Source organism: Emys orbicularis, chromosome 6 (assembly GCF_028017835.1).
Source record: "Emys orbicularis isolate rEmyOrb1 chromosome 6, rEmyOrb1.hap1, whole genome shotgun sequence".
NCBI lineage: Eukaryota > Metazoa > Chordata > Testudines > Emydidae > Emys > Emys orbicularis.
This window is the reverse complement of record NC_088688.1, coordinates 134,560,386-134,578,703: the sequence shown is the minus strand read 5'-3', so window position 1 is coordinate 134,578,703 and position 18,318 is coordinate 134,560,386. Positions and strand designations below refer to the sequence as shown.

The 18,318-nt window shown below is 47.9% G+C and overlaps 1 protein-coding gene across 1 annotated transcript in view; it reads left to right on the top strand.

The window, feature by feature from the left end:
• The first annotated feature begins 2,896 nt into the window (after positions 1-2,896).
• The window catches only part of CORO2A (coronin 2A), a 52,220-nt gene continuing 36,798 nt past the window's right edge, over positions 2,897-18,318 (top strand). Inside the window, exons 1-2 of the mRNA XM_065406187.1 lie at positions 2,897-3,097; positions 6,568-6,684. Coding sequence (XP_065262259.1) covers positions 2,897-3,097; positions 6,568-6,684 — 318 coding nt within the window. The remainder of the gene's footprint in view (positions 3,098-6,567; positions 6,685-18,318) is intronic.

Sequence of the window (18,318 nt, the reverse complement as noted above, 5' to 3'; positions counted from 1 at the left end):
AACAAAGGGGGCAGCAGTCATGAGAAATCCCCTAGTTACCACCTGAGCTGGAACAAGGACTGTATCAGGGGAAAGTATTGGTCCCAGACTAGAAAGGAGTCTAGTCTGTGAAAGAAGCTTACTGGAACATCTCTGAGGGTGAGATTTACCTGCATTTAGTTTTCTACTGTATTAGGCTTAGACTTGCATGTGTTGTTTTATTTTGCTTGGTAACTTACTTTGTTCTGTCTGTTATTACTTGGAACCACTTAAATCCTACCTTTTATATTTAATAAAATCACTTTTTGCTTATTACAGAACCCAGAGTTAGTGACTAATACCTGGGGGATCAAACAGCTGTGCATATCTGTCTATCCGTGTTATAGAGGGCAGACAATTTATGAGTTTACCCTGCATAAGCTTTATATAGAGTAAAACGGGTTTATTTGGGGTTTGAACCCATTGGGAACTGGGTATCTGGATGCTAGAGACAGGAGCACTTTCTAAGCTGTTTTCTGTTAAGTCTGCAGCTTTTGGGGGATGTGGTTCAGACCTGGGTCTGGCTCAACAAGACAGGGTACTGAAGTCCTAAGCTGGCAGGGAAAACGGGCTCAGAGGTAATCTCAGCACATCAGGTGGCAGTCCCAAGGGGGGGTCTCTGTGACCCACCCCGTCACAATTGCTTTCCCAGCATTACAGCAGGGAGATGTGCTGTGTAGTTCCAGGTGGTGCTGAGGTCAACCTGAGAACATCCTGTGGCCTGGATGGGTGCCATTTGGATCCACCCATTGCAGGCCTCATGTATGGCTGGCAGCAGGGAGAGAGGCGGTAGGCAAGTCACTCCTAATCATAGAATCTCAGGGTTGGAAGGGACCTCAGGAGGTATCTAGTCCAACCACCTGCTCAAAGCAGGACCAATTCCCAACTAAATCATCCCAGCCAGGGCTTTGTCAAGCCTGACCTTAAAAACCTCTAAGGAAGGAGATTCCACCACCTCCCTAGGTAACCCATTCCAGTGCTTCACCACCCTCCTAGTGAAAAAGTTTTTCCTAATATCCAACCTAAACCTCCCGCACTGCAACTTGAGACCATTGCTTCTTGTTCTGTCATCTGGTACCACTGAGAACAGTCTAGATCCATCCTCTTTGGAACCCCCTTTCAGGTAGTTGAAAGCAACTATCAAATCCCCCTCATTCTTCTCTTCTGGAGACTAAACAATCCCAGTTCCCTCAGCCTCTCCTCATAAGTCATGTGCTCCAGACCCCTAATCATTTTTGTTGCCCTCCGCTGGACTCTTTCCAATTTTTCCACATCCTTCTTGTAGTGTGGAGCCCAAAACTGGACACAGTACTCCAGATGAGGCCTCACCAATGTCGAATAAAGGGGAACGATCATGTTCCTCGATCTGCTGGCAATCCCCCTACTTATACAGCCCAAAATGCCGTTAGCCTTCTTGGCAACAAGAGCACACTGTTGACTCATATCCAGCTTCTCGTCCACTGTGACCCCTAGGTCCTTTTCTGCAGAACTGCATTTGGTCCCTAGTCTGTAGCAGTGCCTGGGATTCTTCCATCCTAAGTGCAGGACTTTGCACTTGTCCTTGTTGAACCTCATCAGATTTCTTTTGGCCCAATCCTCTAATTTGTCTAGGTCCCTCTGTATCCGATCCCTACCCTCCAGCGTATCTACCAGTCCTCCCAGTTTAGTGTCATCTGCAAACTTGCTGAGGGTGCAGTCCACGCCATCCTCCAGATCATTAATGAAGATATTGAATAAAACCGGCCCCAGGACCGACCCTTGGGGCACTCCGCTTGATACCGGCTGCCAACTAGACATGGAGCCATTGATCACTACCCGTTGAGCCCGACGATCTAGCCAGCTTTCTATCCACCTTACAGTCCATTCATCCAGCCCATACTTCTTTAACTTGCTGGTAAGAATACTGTGGGAGATCGTATCAAAAGCTTTGCTAAAGTCAAGGAATAACACGTCCACTGCTTTTCCCTCATCCACAGAGCCAATTATCTCATCATAACTAAGAAAGGAGTTGGCAGCACGTGGGTCCAGGATGGCCAGTTCATGCACTTTCTCAAGCCTGGGCTATACTTACAACTTAAACTGGCATTGCTCTGTCAGTCAGGAGTGTGAAAACCCCACACTTCCTGGTGATAGCCATGCCGACAGCCCCCGCAGTGTAGAGAAAGCTATTCCAACAGAAGAGGGCTTCTGTTGACAGAGCTACTGTTGTTTGGGGAAGTGGTGTTCCTACACTGGCAGAACTCCTTCTGCAGGTGTACGCTACCTGGCTAACCCGGCAGAGGCAGTTTAGAGAGAGTGTGTGTGTGTGTGTGTGTGTGTGTTAGGAGGAACACAACACCTGGCATCTCTTGCCACTGCAAGGGCTCTCAGGTGGCCAGTCCCATCACAGGTGAGTATTGGAGTGATCTGGCTTCTTTCCAGAAGGAGAGCACAATGCTGTGTCTGCTGAGCTGCTGGCTGTTTGATTTAGGGTGTGGCTGCACGGCTGGGCTTGGCTGACTGCGCTGGTGGCCTTGGGAAGGGCTTGGGGGTGGGGCGAGATAAGATAAAGGGAGAAGGGCCCATGAGTGGTCTGAAAGGGGAAGTGTGTGTGTGTGTGTGTGTGTGTGTGTGTGTGTGTGTGTGTATGTATGTGGAGGGGGGGGGTGAAGTCACAAAATAGAGGAGAGGGAAATAGCTCCAGGGGCGTGTGTGCATTGCCCCCAGGGCAGGACCCGGCGTTCTGGAGACAGATGTGTACTGGGGCTGATTGCGCTGCAGGTGTAAGCAGGCATGAGTCAATGGGAGGCGCAGGGCTGAATTTCAAACCCACGCCAATGTCTGATAGCAAGGGGATGGTCCCTGCCTCACCCTCTGTCTTGTGTTTTGACTGCTGCAGATGTCATGGCACCCTCAGTACCGGAGTTCCAAGTTCCGCCATGTGTACGGCAAGCCTGCTAGCAAGGAGAAGTGCTACGACTGCGTCCCCATCACTTGCAGTGTGCACGACAACCACTTCTGCGCTGTCAACCCCCACTTCATTGCTGTCGTGACAGAGTGTGCAGGTGGCGGGGCTTTCCTCGTGATACCCATCCATCAGGTGAGCATGGCCAGCAGGTCCAGGGGGCATGGGCTGCCCCTTTTCCGGATCGCCCCTGCTGGAGTGCGAAGGTGGAGCAGCAGGGATCCCAGATGGTCGTGATGGCAATGGGAAGTCTTGGTTATTGCAGCTGCCTGTTTTTCAAAATGCATGGTAGGGCCAGAGGCTCTTTGGGACAAGGACCATCTATTACATGTTTGTACAGCACCTAGCACAGTAAGGGTCTGCATTTTTATCCTGATGCTCATCACCATGGTGTCTGGGTGCCTTCCATGCCTCTGGGAGCAACTGCAAAACAATAATAAATAATAACCATCATTCGTAGAATGGGAGAGAGCAAATAACTCTGTAATTACATGGTTCTAGCTTTTGTTCACAGACAAGGAGCCTTTTCGGCCTCTGAACTAATCCCTGATTAAAGAATAGAGGAGATTCCATGGTCATGCAGAGCACTATAGGCCCCTGATCCTCCAAAGCACTGAAGCACATGCTTAGCTTTAAGCACATGATTTTAGTGGGACTATTCATGTTCTTAAAGCTAAACTCCTGCTTCCGAGTTTGCTGAATCAGGGTCTAGAGCATGAAAACAGAAAGGAGAGGATTATTTGACATTTATTTATTTAGATCCCACTTCAGGAGAGTTAAGCACATGCTTAAGAGCTGTCCTGCATTCCTGTATTCAACTTGCTTTAGACTTTAGCATGAGAAGAGAGGGCTCTTGGTGCCTGGACAGCACATCACAGCGCCTGTGCAGGGGTGCCGGAACAGAGGGAGCCAAGGGGCCACGGCCCTCCCACTTTTGAAAGTGGATGGGCCTAGACTGTCCACTTTTCGCCACAGGCACAGCCCCCTGCTCCTCCTCTTCCCCTCAAGGCCCCACCCACCAGCCAGGCTGGAAGCTGGAGCCCAGTCCAGGTAAGAGCAGCCCAAGAAGCCAGGGCAGCTCTGGGGAGCCGTTCACCCTCCCCATGGCTGCCTGCTGATCTTTTACCCTGACCTAGCTCCGGCTTCCAGCCTGGCCAGGGGGTGGGGTCTTGGGGGCCGAAGAGCCGCAGCCGGGCCATGGTAAGAGCTGGTCGGGCAGCTGTGGGAAGCTGTAGACCCTCCACCTGCCCAGGGTGGGGAGCCTAAGGGGCGGGGACACGGGCCGGGGGCTGCTCTCGGGGGCCTCCCCCATCCTGGACAGCAGTTTTAAAATAAATATAAGGAAGCACTTCGTCACACAGTCAAGCTGTGGAACTCATTGCCAGGGGATGTTGTGAAGGCCAAAAGTATAACTTGGTTCAAACAAGAACTAGATCAGTTCCTGGAGGATAGGTCCATCAATGGCTATTAGCCAAGATGGTCTGGGATGCAAAACCATGCTCTGGGTGTCCCTAAACTTCTGACTGCCAGAAGCTGGAACTGGACAACTGGGGATGAATGACTTGATAAGTGCCCTGTTCTGTTCATTCCCTCTGCCATATTCCAGGGTGCAATCCAGACCAGCGAGGGGTTGTCACCACTTGCCCTGCAACCTTGGATGCCTCACAGTGCTTTGCTGCTGTAGTTCCCAACCTGGGAAATGCACAAACTGCCAAACAGCATGCAGGTCACCCCCTGAGTCTCAGTGTATAGCTGCAGAACCTGGTCCAGCAATTCTGACCTGAGCAGCTGGTCAGCAACACCCCAGCCATACTCTGGCTTCCAGCAGCCTTGGTTACCCACTTGCAGGGTGACTCCACCACACTCCTAGTCCCAGATTTTCCCCAAAACGTGTGTTCTGCAGTGTCCAGCCCTTTGCTGGACAGTTCAGATATTAGAGGGCCATAGCTCCTGTAAGGGGTCAATATCCAACAGTTTGCGACTTTAACTGGAGTTACCCAAACAGCTCTGTTTAAACACAGCACTGGATTAGTTTAGATTTAAAAAAATAAAACAAGTTTATTTAACTACAAAGAACTAGATCTTAATTGAATACAAGTATAAGGCATTGAAGTCAGGTTACAAGAGAAATAAAGATAAAATGCTTCCTAGTTACTAAAACTTAACAAACTAGACTTGGTTCAAGGTAAAATCCTTACCACAGGTTCCCAGTAGCATTGCTGACCAAATTTTCAGGTCAGGCTCACTCCCGAAGTCCAAGGGCTGGTTCCTTTGTCGTGTTAGGTGAAAAAGAGAGAGGGGTAGAGAGGGATAAGTTGGGGTGTTCTTGCCCCTCACTTTTACAGTCCAGTCCTCCTTTGAAGTGGATTCTCCTGAGGATTACCCTCAAAGCAAAGTTTATTCAAGAAGTAAGGAAGGCAATGTGGAGTCTGGGAGTGAAGGTGGCTCCCTGTGTATGGTGAAAAGCAGATTTGCCTTGGATCCTGCCACTTTCCCCTCTTGCTGTCTCAAGGACTCTGCTTACTACTTATATGTAAATTGAGGTAAATACACACTCCTTTGTTTAGGAGAGACCTGTGCTTTTACCTAGTCAGGGCTGTGTGGGTTTGAACATGTGCTAACATCATCATACAGAGGGAATTCATAACTTTACATATAATGTTGCTACATAAATGTACCATCCAATAATTGACGCACATTGTTTTCAAATGATACCTCATGAGGCATATTTTATACAAAGATTTTTACAGTGGTGTGTATGGTGTGCGTACAGGAGTGCATTCGGTCATGCTCTCTGAAGATTCTGGCACTGGCCACTGTTGGAAGACAAGCCACTGGGCTAGATGGACCAGTGGTGTGACCCAGTATGGCCGTTCTTCTGTTCACTACTGACTCACTTTCCTGTTTTCCATTAGCAAGGGTTGGCACTGAGCTGTAGAGTCTTCCTGATGCCCTTTGTCTGCAGTCAAATCCATTCCAGTCAATTACAGCCCCCTTGTGATGAGAGCTAGGAATCGGGCTGCTCCTTACTCATTATTACCATCTGGGGCGTGGTCAGTGGCTTCAGGATGCTGCCCTATTCCTTGGCAGGACTCAGTCATCACAAGGCTTTTCTCCTGTAGGCGCTCAGGGGGAGTGTGGCAAGGCAAAGACGAACAGCAGGTCTGTACTGATGCAGCTGTGCCGCTGTAGTACTTCTGGTGAAGCTGCTCTAAGTTCTCCCATCGGCTTAATAACTCCACCTCCGTGAGAGGCAGTAGCTATGTCAGCAGGAAAAGCTCTCCCGTCAACAGAGCGCTGCCTACATGGGGGGGTTAAGGTTGGTATAACTACGTCACTCAGGAGTGTGGATTTTTCACATCCCTGAGCGAAGTAGTTATACTGCAGTAAGTATGTCGTGTAGGCCTGGCCTGAGCTAAGGAGGACATGGCTTTAAGGGCGAGCATGGACCCATTTCCAGTAAACTGAGCACTGTGGATCTTGCTATGTGGGGTGCCAAAGAGCTTAGCTCAGGTCTTGTGGGGCCAGCCTGCATGGAGACCTCCTGCTGTTCTGTGGCCAAATGTAGCCTTTCTGCGCTAACAGAGGCTTGCTGTTCTTTTCAGACAGGCAAGCTTGATCCTCACTACCCCAGGGTGTGCGGGCACAGAGGAAATGTCCTGGACATCAAGTGGAGCCCTTTTGATGACTTTGTAATCGCTTCCTGTTCTGAAGATGCCACTGTAAGTTTCCCGGCTCGCTCTGTCACTAATTCGCTAATGCTCTTAGTTGGGAAAGAAATACGAAGTACCGTGCAAGAGCCTCCGTGAGAGGGTCTCCTCTAACTGAACAGGGCTAACAAGTGTTGTTCTTCCACAAAGTCGCTCCTCATTACACTCCAGCCCCTCGGTTTCAGTGGGGTTCCGCCTGAGCAAGCGCTAATGATCCAATTGTGAGACATTGAACATATTTACATCTGAAAACAAGCGAGGGGGGGAATCAGCTCCATGTCTGGGCAGAGCTCAGAACCTTGTGTTCCCACACAGATGTGGCCACACACATTCTGTGGCAGGAGGATGCTCTGCTGTAGATGCATTTGTGGTGTGGTCAACTCTTGAGGATTATTCCTTCTCTCAGCTACTCTGTGGAATCACTCTGGATTAATACAAGTAGAAGGGAGGTCAGAATCTGGCCCAAGCAAACACACAGGACTAGAGTCTGCCCCCCGCTTATTCCCGTTGATTTGCACAGTATTCCACAAGGAGCCCTTTTTCTTTTTCACACAACACGCAATTAGCCTGTGGAACTCACTGTCCCAGGAAGATGTTGAGGCCAAGAATTTAGCAAGATTCAAAAGGGACTGGATGCTTATATGGAGAACAAGAATAGTCAAAGTTACAAGAGTTAATGCTAACCCATATTTTGGAAGAGATATTAAACCTGCAGCTTCGGGGTTTAAACCATACTCTAACCATTAGGGATTAGGACTCCTCCTTCATGGTGGGGGTGCAGGTGGTGATGTGGGGCGGTGGCACTTGTCTCTGAAATATCTGGGACTGACCACTGTCTGAGACAGGATACTAGGTGAGGTGGGCCTTGGGCTGGATTTACCCAGGCAATTCCTGTGCTTCTTAAACTAAACCCCTTTCAGAAATTGTATTTGGTCCAATTTGAAAACATGATGTGTTGAGTTTTCTTTGAGCAATTAACATAACACACTCATTAAGGTTTTCCATATCCAGTGAACAATCCTGCACTTTCAATACAAATGACTTTTATTTTAGGAGGAAAACAAAACAAGAAGGAACAAAAGTAAAGCTTCCACAAGATGGCGCATGTGGGTGTAACAGGCAGCAGATGCCTTGACACACTACTGCCCCGGCCTCTGCACATGGGCAGAGTTCTCAGATATGTAGAAGTAATTGTCCTGCTCTAGTCAGCACTGGTGCGTCCCCAGCAAGAGGAGAGCAACAAAAATGATAAAATGTTTAAAAAAACCTGGCATACGAGGAAAGGTTGAAAAATGTATATGTAGTCTTGAGAAAAGACGACTGAGGGGGGACCTGATAATATTCTTCCAATACGTTAAGGGCTGTTATAAAGAAGACTGATCAATTGTTCTCCATGTCCACTGAAGATAGGACAAGAAGTAACAGGCTTAATTTGCAGCAAATGGAGATTTAGGTTAGCTATTAGGAAAAACTTTGTAATTCTAAGGGTAGTTAAGCTTTGGAACAGACTTCCAATGGAGGTTATGGAGTCCCCATCATTGGAAGAGTTTAAAAACAATTTGGACAGGGATGGTCTAGCTTTACTAGGTCCTGCCACAGCACAGGGGGTGGGACTAGATGATGTCTCGAGGTCCCATCAGCCCTACATTTCTATGATTGTGTGTGTTTTACACACACAACCAAGACATAACAGCTGTATTGCTGCATGCACTACAGGTCTGTGGAAACTAAAATAATTTCTCAGTCTGGCTGAAATTGACTGAAGGACGGGGGAGAAGAGAGGCGTGAGAGAGAGAGACCTATGAACCTCATTTGTCCTGCCAAATACCACCCCCAAGACACAGAGCCAATGTTGCAGGTTGTGACGTTCCCCTCTGGTGTTATCTGGACTGGTGATCTGCTAGGTCACTCCAATCCTTGACTCTGGAAGCCAGCCTTACCCTGCTCTGCTGTGAGAACCCCACTCCTGGGCTGGTCACGCACAGCCTCTGGCATGTAACTGCTCCTTGGATTGGGCAACCGAATGACATCAGCCAATATCTCCAGTCCCAGACACAACCCTAGGAACCTCTGTCTTGCAGTGTCCAGTTATCCCTGCTGGACACTGCAAGCTTATATGAATTCGTCAATTTAACAAAGAAATTGATATGTACCAGGCTTGTTATCCCAAGGGGAGTCTTGGGACTCTGACACGCTTCAAACCAAACGCACTGCTTCAGGTAGAATAAACAAACAGATTTATTAACTATAAAGAGATTTTAAGTGATTATAACTCAAAGCCTAACACGTTGGATTTGGTCAAATGAAATAAAAGCAAAACACTTTCTAAGCTGTTCTTAACACTTTCAATGCCCTTACAAACTTAGATGCTTCTCACCACAGGCTGCCTGGCTGCTCTTCAGCCAGGCTCTCCCCTTTGATCAGCTCTTCAGTCGCTTGGTGGTGACGTCTGTAGATGGAGGTGGAAGAGCATGGCAAACGTCTCTCCCTTTTATCATGTTCTTTCTTCCCTCTTGGCTTTGCCCCCCCCCCACCCCCCCTTCAGAGTCAGGTGAGCATTACCTCATTGCAGTCCCAAACTGACCAAAGGAAAGAGGGTGACTCTCTCAAGAGTCCAACAGATCCTTTTGTTGCTGCCTAGGCCAGCATCCTTTGTTCCTATGAGGCTCAGCTAGATTTGTCCCATACCTGCCCTGATGAGGTGTGAACTGCCTCTCTGCTCTTGGAGAGTTTTTGCTTGAGCTTATTTTAAGCCATGAGGATACATTTTCAGCCTCATAACTATATACATGAAATTATAACCTATAACCTTACTCAGGGCATCATGAGCCTTCCGAAGACACCCAACATGACCAACTTTGCATTGGATACCACACCATCATTTTATAAAGATGAACATGAGTGTAGGGTGTTCCCCGAGGTACAGAATGTCACACTTCCCCCCCTTAGTTTACTGCAAGAGGGTTAGTCACTGACTAGCTCGAAGGCAGTGCGCCTGGGGTCCTCTTTCCTGGACAGGGCGTCTGCTACCAGATTTTCCCTTCTCTTTATGTGTATAATTTCCATGTCAAGGTCCTGCAGGATCAGGCTCCAGCACAGAAGTTTGGAGTTTGTGCCTTTGGTTCTGTTTAGCCATACCAAGGGCGAATGGTCTGTCAGGATCCTAAATTTTCTATTGAAGAGTTAGGGCCTCAATTGGTTAACTGCCCACACCATAGCATAACATTCCTTTTCAATGACAGTATTTTTGTTCCATTGGTGACAGCTTTTTACTCAAGAAGGCAATTGGGTGTGTTGTTACCTTCCCCTGTCTGCATCAGCACAGCACCCACCCCGCTGTCAGAGACATCTGTACGTAGCTCAAACATTTCTTCAACGTCAGGACTGGCTAGTATGGGTTTTCCAGACAAGATTGTCTTTATCTCATCAAAACCCTTTTGGCATGCTTCTGACCAAACCACCTTATTGGGTTGGTGCTTTTTACACAAGTTTGTGATTGGGGATACAATGTCGTTGAACCCCCACACAAACCTTCTGTACTAGTTTGCCAGACCGATGAATGATTGGACCTGTCTTTTAGTTTGGGGCACAGGCCAATTTACAATGGCTTCCACTTTAAGGGGATCATGGGATATCTGTCCCTCTCCAACCCAATGTCCCAAATAAGCGACTCTGGCTGCTCCTATTTTGCACTTAGGGGGTTTTACGGTTAGACCAGCCTCCCTGAGTTTCGACAGCACAATTCCCAGGTGTTCTTTATGATCGTCCCATGAGTCACTGAACACCGCTAGGTCATCTATATATGTCCTTGCAAAATTTTATAAACCATTTAACACTTTGCTGACCAGCCTCTGGAAGGTCACAGCAGCACTGACTAAACCAAAAGGTAACATTGTGAATTCATAGAGGCCTATGTCAGTGATAAAAGCAGATTTTTCCTGTGCATCCTCATCCAGAGGGATTTGCCAGTAACCCCGAGTTAGATCAAAGGTGGTGAGGTATTTGGCTTTGCTCAGTATATTCAGCATGCCATCAGTCCTAGGCATAGGGTATGCATCTGGTACTGTAACAGCATTAAGCTTTCTGTAGTCAACACAAAATCTTACAGTGTTGTCCTTTTTAGAGACCAAGATCACAGGGGATGCCCAAGAGCTGTCAGACTCCTTAATCACTCCCAGGTCCAACATATAGTGTATCTCTGTATGAATTTGTTCTTGTACCTTGCCAGTGGCCCTGTAAGGCCTGGAAGGGGGTGGTTGTGTCCCTACTGTAAGGATTTTGTGGGTTAGCATGTGTGTTTTTCCTGGCTTGTTGGAAAAACACACATGTATCCTTGCAGCACTGATAACACCTCCCTCCTTTCAGCTGGTGTCAACTCATTGCAGATCTCAACGCTTTCCATAGTTAAACCATCTTGGTGTTCAGTCATCAAATCAATGAGTGGATGTGCCTCAGTTTCCCCTTCCATACAAGTAATCATGTTTACTGTGGCCTCTCTGTTGTGATAGGCTTTCAGCCTGTTCACATGCACAAGCTGTGGGACAGCATCATCAAGGGCCTTTTTAACTTGATATGTGTCCTCATTTGCCACTTCTATTACCTCGAAGGGTCCCTCCCAAGAGTTTTGCATTTTATACTTTTTTGCAGGGCTTAATACCATTACCAAATCCCCTATTTCAAAAGTCCGCTTACAAAGTATTTTTATTGTACCACGCCTTTTGCCTGGATTGACTGTCTTGGAGATTGGTTTGAACGATTTCCATCATGTCTTTTAACTCTTTTCTAAACCTCTGAACATATTTAGTTACCGGTTCTTCTTTTACCTCAGTATTTCCCTCCCAGGAATCTTTAATGAGATCGAGGGGTCCCCTCACTTTTCTTCCATACAAAGATCAAATGGGGAAAAAGCTGTGGATTCTTGGGGTACCTCCCTGTACACATACAAGAGAAATGGTAATAACTCATCCCAATTTTTGCCCCTCTTCTTAGTGTACATCCCTAGCATGGATTTTAGAGTCCCATTGAATCTTTCCATTAAACCATTGGCCTGTAGGTGAAATGGGGCAGTTTTAAGTTGTTTTGTCCCACACAACTTCCACAGTTTGTTGAAAATTTGTTACATGAAATTTGACTCTCGATCAGATAAAATTTCTTTAGGGAAACCCACTCTGCTGAATATAGTGAGAAGGGCCCTCGCCACAGTTTCGGCTTGAATATTAGAGCAACTGCCTCAGGATACCTGGTGGCAAAATGCACTACCACTAAGATATACTTGTTCCCTCTCTGGGTGGGACGCTGCATAGGGCCCACAATGTCCATCGCTACCCTTAGGAATGCCTCCTGTATCACAGGCAAGGGACGTAGAGGAACTTTCTGGGGTCCTACAGGCCTTTTTCTTGCCTGTCACAATACACAACACCTGCAATAATCTTTTACCTCATTTTGTATACCTGGCCAGTAGAAATTCTTCTTCAGCCTGTCATAGGTTCTTTGTACCCCCAAGTGACCAGCAAAGGGACTATCATACACTAGCTGCATTAAGTCCCCACGGCATTGGCTGGGTACAACAAACTGTTTAAAGGGCTGCCCAGGGCTTTTGTTTTTTCCCCCCACAGGAGCCTCTCTATATAACTTCCCACCCTCTTCAAAAAACTTCACATTCTCCCTCCCTGGGATTCCCTCTAGAACATACTTTCTAGAGTGGAGTCAGTCATAGAATATCAGGGTTGGAAGAGACCTCAGGAGGTATCTAGTCCAACCCCCTGCTCAAAGCAGGGCAAATCCCCAAGTAAATCATCCCAGCCAGGGCTTTGTCAAGTCTGACCTTAAAAACCTCCAAGGAAGGAGATTTGTTCAGTCTTTTGTTCAGCTGCAAAATCCTGGCAGCTAGCAACTGGGACAGCATCCTCAGTCACAGACATTTCCCCCACCCTTGGCCCTGAGGGCATGCTGTCCTCCTTGGGCATGGGGGAGTACGTCCCAGCCCCTCCCCTATCTGAAAGCAGGATGCTGCTTTCTGCTGCAAGGGAATCAAGGAGACTTTCCCCATTCCCCTCAGCAGTTTCTGCGTCTTCAACCCTTCCTTCCGGGGACCCAATACAATATTCCTTCTTGCTACGGGTCACCACACTAATGGTCTTAGCCTTGTGGAAGAAATCATTACTCATTAACATGTCAGCCGGAATGCCTTTCATTACCCCCACAACCAGATTGCTTTCCAAACCTTCTCATGGCACATGCATATTAGCTAGCGGTACGGGGAACCTGGTTTCACCCACCCCCACAATTTCTGCCATTTGGCCAGGTAATATACTAGCCTTTGGGACCACACTCTGCTTAATCAGAGAGATCTGGGCCCCTGTATTCTTCTACCACAACTATTCCCTGCCATTAATTTTGACCGCTTTAATGTGCTCCATATCTGGTTCACTGGGGCCAGTCCCCACAAAACTTGCTAGGTAAGTTGTGTGAGTTCCTGCCTGGTTCCCCTCTGGTGCCTCTGTACCAAGGACAACCGCACTAATATGAGCTATTGGTTGCCTGCTTCCTTCTAGCACAGGGCATTTATTCCTCAGGTGATCAGTGGAATTACACTGATAGCACCTTTTGGGCTCTTCTGCTTTTACAGGAGATTTGGGATGAGGGTTAGAGGAATGTTTTGGGAAGAGAATGTTTAGGCTCCCAGCCCCTCTCTCTCTTCCCAGGGGCAAAATGGGATCCTCCCTATCAGTTTTAAACCCCTCTTTCTGTGGCCTGCCCTCAATAGATGCCTGATTCTGTTCGAAGGCATCTACTTAAAAAAAAAAAAAAAAAAAAAAAAAAGCCATCTCCTCCACAGACTTTACATCATTGTCCCATAGACACTGCTTTACATAGGCTTAGGAAATGCTCTTGAGCAACAAGAGCCAACATTCCCTCAAAACTTGCCACCTGTTTATCCCGCACCCATTTTCCCAACAAATCTTTCATTTTGTTTACATATCCCCCATTACTCGTACCAGTATCCCTCTTAAGATTCCTAAATTAAACTCTCTATGTTTCAGGGGTAATCTGAAAACTTTGCAAAACAGTATCTTTAAATGTACAGTCGTCTAAAGCATCGTCAATGGGCATTCCATTGAATACATTTCAAGCTTTACCAGTTCATTTCACAATCAGGGTAGGAACTCTCTTATCAGGGATTTCATGTATCACACACAGCCTTCGAAGGTAGTCAGATATTCAGCAATATCTTCTTCACTGTATGCAGGACATAAGTGTTCCCATTGGTGGATTTTTGGAGTGATGGGAGTCATTGGGGCTGGGGGGTTCTGGTTCTGCTTCTCTAGCAGGCCCAGTTGGTCTTTTCGCTCTGTTTCTTCCTGCTCTCTCTCCCCCCCCACACACACTCTTTTTCTTCCATGGCCCTTCTGTGTGCAGCCTCCTCTTCTTTGAGCCTCATTTCTGCCTGTCACATTTGAAACTCAGTCCTTTTCCTTCGCTGCAGCTTCCAGTCTGGCCAGCTCTAGTTATGTGGCTGCCTCACTGGTAGCCATTTTTCTGCTTTCTTGTGCTTATTTCCCTCACCCAAAATAAACAAACAGAAAATAACAAAACTGTGACCTCCTCCTGACTGTTTTTAGCCACTGCACTTAAGCCTCACTTAAAAAAATCACAAATATCAGTGCTTAAAGTGTGAACTTCACTTGGAGTAACAAGCTGCACCTACACCCTGCCTGCTGCGCCACTGACGTTCCCCTCTGGTGTTATCTGGACCGGTGATCTGCTAGGTGACTCCAATCCTTGACTCTAGGAGCCAGCCTGACCCTGCTCTGCTGTGAGAACCCCACTCCTGGGCTGGTCACGCACAGCCTCTGGCATGTAAGCTGCTCCTTGGATTGTGCAACCGAATGACATCAGCCAATATCTCCAGTCCCAGACACAACCCTAGGAACCTCTGTCCTGCAGTGTCTAGTTATGCCCACTGGATGCTGCAAGCTTATATGAGTTCATCAATTTACCAAATAAATTGATATGTACCAGGCTTGTTATCCCAAGGGGAGTCTGACACGCTTCAAACCAACTGCACTGCTTCAGGTAGAACAAACAAACAGATTTAGTAACTATAAAGAGAGATGTTAAGTGATTACAAGTCAAAACATAAGTCACATTTGGTCAAATTAAATAAAAGCAAATCGCATTATAAACTGATCTTAACACTTTCAGTGCCCTTACAAACTTAGATGCTTCTCACCACAGGCTGGCTGGTTGCCCTTCAGCCAGGCTCTCCCCTTTGATCAGCGCTTCAGTCGCTTGGTGGTGGTGTCTGTAGATGGAGGTGGGAGAGAGAGAGAGAGCATGGCAAACGTCTCTCCTTTTTATCATGTTCTTTCCTCCCTCTTGGCTTTGCCGCTGTCCCCCCCCCCCCCGAGCCAGGTGAGCATTACCCAAAGGAAGAGGTGCGATTCACTCAAGAGTTCAACAGATCCTTTTGTTGCTGCCTAGGCCAGCATCCTTTGTTCCTGTGAGGCTGGGCTGGGTTTGTCCCATACATGCCCTGATGAGGTGTGAACTGCCTCTCTGCTCTTGGAGAGTTTTTGCCTGGGTTTATTTTAAGCCATGAGGACACATTTTCAGCCTCATAACTATATACCTGAAATTATAACCTATAACAGTACTGTAACAACAATTACTATAACATCACTATAACAACAATGCTCCGTGCATCATGAGTCTTCCGAAGACACCCAACATGACAAACTTTGCATTGGATACCGCACCATCATTTTATAAAGATAAACATGGGGGTGTAAGGTGTTCCCTCGAGATACAGAACGTCACACAGTGCTTGGGGGCAATGCCCTTGGTTGTGGTGTGTTTGTGCCAGGTTGTTTTTTACTGAGAGTTTCAGCAGTGACAATGTTCAGATATCCAGCTCTCCCACCTAACAAAGAGGTGTGAAGTAATTAGAAATGCATTCAAATGGTCTCTCTCTCACATTGGAGTTCAGTGTTTTCCTTCCTATCCCGCACTACCCAGTCCACGTTGCGATGGGTCTCTCCCTTCCAGCATTCCAAGTGCTCAGCTTCCACTGCCACGGATGGCAGCTTTGCACAAAACCCCAAAGCTGGATCTGAGCCTGAATGGAGAACCCGGGAATGTTCAATCCCTCCTCAGACATTTCAGCTTATGTCAAATCTTCTATTTCATGGGTTTTCTAAAAGCTGTCTGGGAGGCCAATTCGAATGCATACAGCTCCAATTCATACTCCTGGGGGAATTCTGTGCCAAAATATTAAAAATTCTGCACACAACATTTTAAAATTCTGCATATTTTATTTGCCAAAATAACACTATATAATCACACCAGTTTCAATTATTTTGTATTTATTTCAAAATACTGATCAGCAACTATGTCTGTAACAATACAGACACAAAAAAATCCGCCAGGAGTAGTGTGTTAAGGAAACCCCTATGACAACCCAGTTCCTATTTCTCCGCCCCCTCCCCACCAGAGCCCAGCAGGGGGGCCAGACACCCCCTTCCCCCAGAGCCCAGCAGCAGGATGTCCCCCAGCCCAGACACTCGCACCCCCTGCCCCCAGAGCTCAGCTGTGCCCCCCCAGCCCAGACACCCAAACCCCCTGCCCCCCAGAGCCCAGCTGTGGGGCACCCCCCAGCCCAGACACCTGCATCCCTACCCCCCCCCCCCGAGCCCAGCTGCGGGGCACCCCCCAGCCCAGACACTCACACCTGCTCCCCACCAGAGCCCAGGATCCAGGAGAAACAGTCGGATGTTGGGTCCCAGGCTTGTACAGAGTCTCCTGCACACCCCCTCCCTCCTTCAGGGCATGCTGGGCACTGCAGCTGCCAGGAACCCTCCAGCTCCCTCCCCCACTCTCCCCCAGCAGTGTCATCTATTTGGAAGTTGGGATCTGTGGGTCCTGCAGCCCCCTAGTGGCAGCCAGCAGCTCTGCAGCCCATTTCTGTGGGAGGAAATGGAAATTTGTGCACATAATAATTAATTTCTGCACAAATTCTGCATTGTGCAATGGCACAGAATTCCCCCCAGGAATAAATTCAGTGCCCACTGAAATAAATGGAATTAATTGGTTATTGGATCATCTCTGCAATGAATAGGCAATTTCTGTCAGTGTGGCCTGCCTCTGTACTGCTGGTGAAGAGCAGAACCATAAGAGTTCGTGGTCATTGAAAGGGGGTCAATTTTACAAATTTGCTGAGGTGCCAGTTCGATTTTAAAGCTGAAATCTAATAAGCTAGATTTGCCAATTGGATAAACATTATAGCCAATATTAGAATGGAACCGAATATGATAACGCCTTTTTATTGAGTCCAGGGATCATTAGCTTACCAATTTAATGCTAGGTTCTTTTCAGGTCAACTTTTAACTTGAACAATTTTTAAAATCGGGACACTTGCTTATTCTTAACCAATCAACAATTTAGAATTCAACCAGAACCACATCAATATACAATCAACAGTTCACCAATCAAGTGTAGACAAAACCAATATTCTAGTTATGTACTGCATGCAGCAATACAGTCTAACACAGTGGTTTTCAAACTTCTTTTCTGGCGACCCAGTTGAAGAAAATTATTGATGCCCTGCGACCCAATGGAGCTGGGGATGAGGAGTTTTGGGTGTGGGAGGGACTCAGGGCTGGGGCAGAGGGTTTTGGTGCGAGGGCTGCGGGGTGGGGACAGGGATGAGGGGTTGGGGGGCTCAGGGGTGGGGCAGGGGGTTGGGGTGTGGGAGGGGGGTCAGGACTCTGGGCTGGAGGTGCAGGCTCTGGGGATGAGGGGTTTGGGGCACAGGAAGGGGCTCCAGGTTTGGGGGGGCTCAGGGCTGGGGATGGGGTGCAGGGTTGGGGCATAGGCTTACCTCGGGCGGCTCCCGGTCAGCAGTGCAGCGGGGGTGCTAAGGCAGACTAGTCCCTATCAGTTCTGACACTGCGCTGCGCCCTGGAAGCGGCCAGCAGCAGGTCCGGATTCTAGGTGGTGCACGAGCGGCTTTCTGCGGCTCTCGCCCGCAGGCACAGCCCCCTCCCCAGTGCAGAGGGGGTGCTCGGGGAGGGGGCAGCACATGGAGCCCTGTGGCCCCCCCCGCCTAGGAGCCGGACCTGCTGCTGGCTGCTTCCAGGGCACAGCGCGATGTCAGAACAAGTAGGGACTAGCCTGCCTTAGCCGGGCAGCACCGTCAACGAGACTTTTAACGGCCCAGTCGGCGGTGCTGACCAGAGTCCCCGTGACCCAGTACTAGGTCGCGACCCGCAGTTTGAAAACCACTGGTCTAACAAGCAGCTGTCAAAGACTGAAGTTGAGGCTCAGTGGTTACACTAAGGAACAATGGAAATCACCAGGCTCTCTTATTATGTTTACTTATGATAATCAGTTCTTTAGTACCCAACACATTTATCACCTTTCCAGTGTTTCTCCAAGCAATAAGGATATACTTGTCTTAAAGACACTTTTAAGAATGTGGTTACCTGCTATTGGAATGGATTGGTCCATAAGGGAATCTCTGATTATGCATCCAAAGATCGCATTAGCACTTTTGGCCACAGCATCTCATGTTCAGCTGATCATCCACCACCCCCCTCACATATTTTGTCAGAGTCATTGCCTTAAACAAGCTGGCTGAGGAGCTTG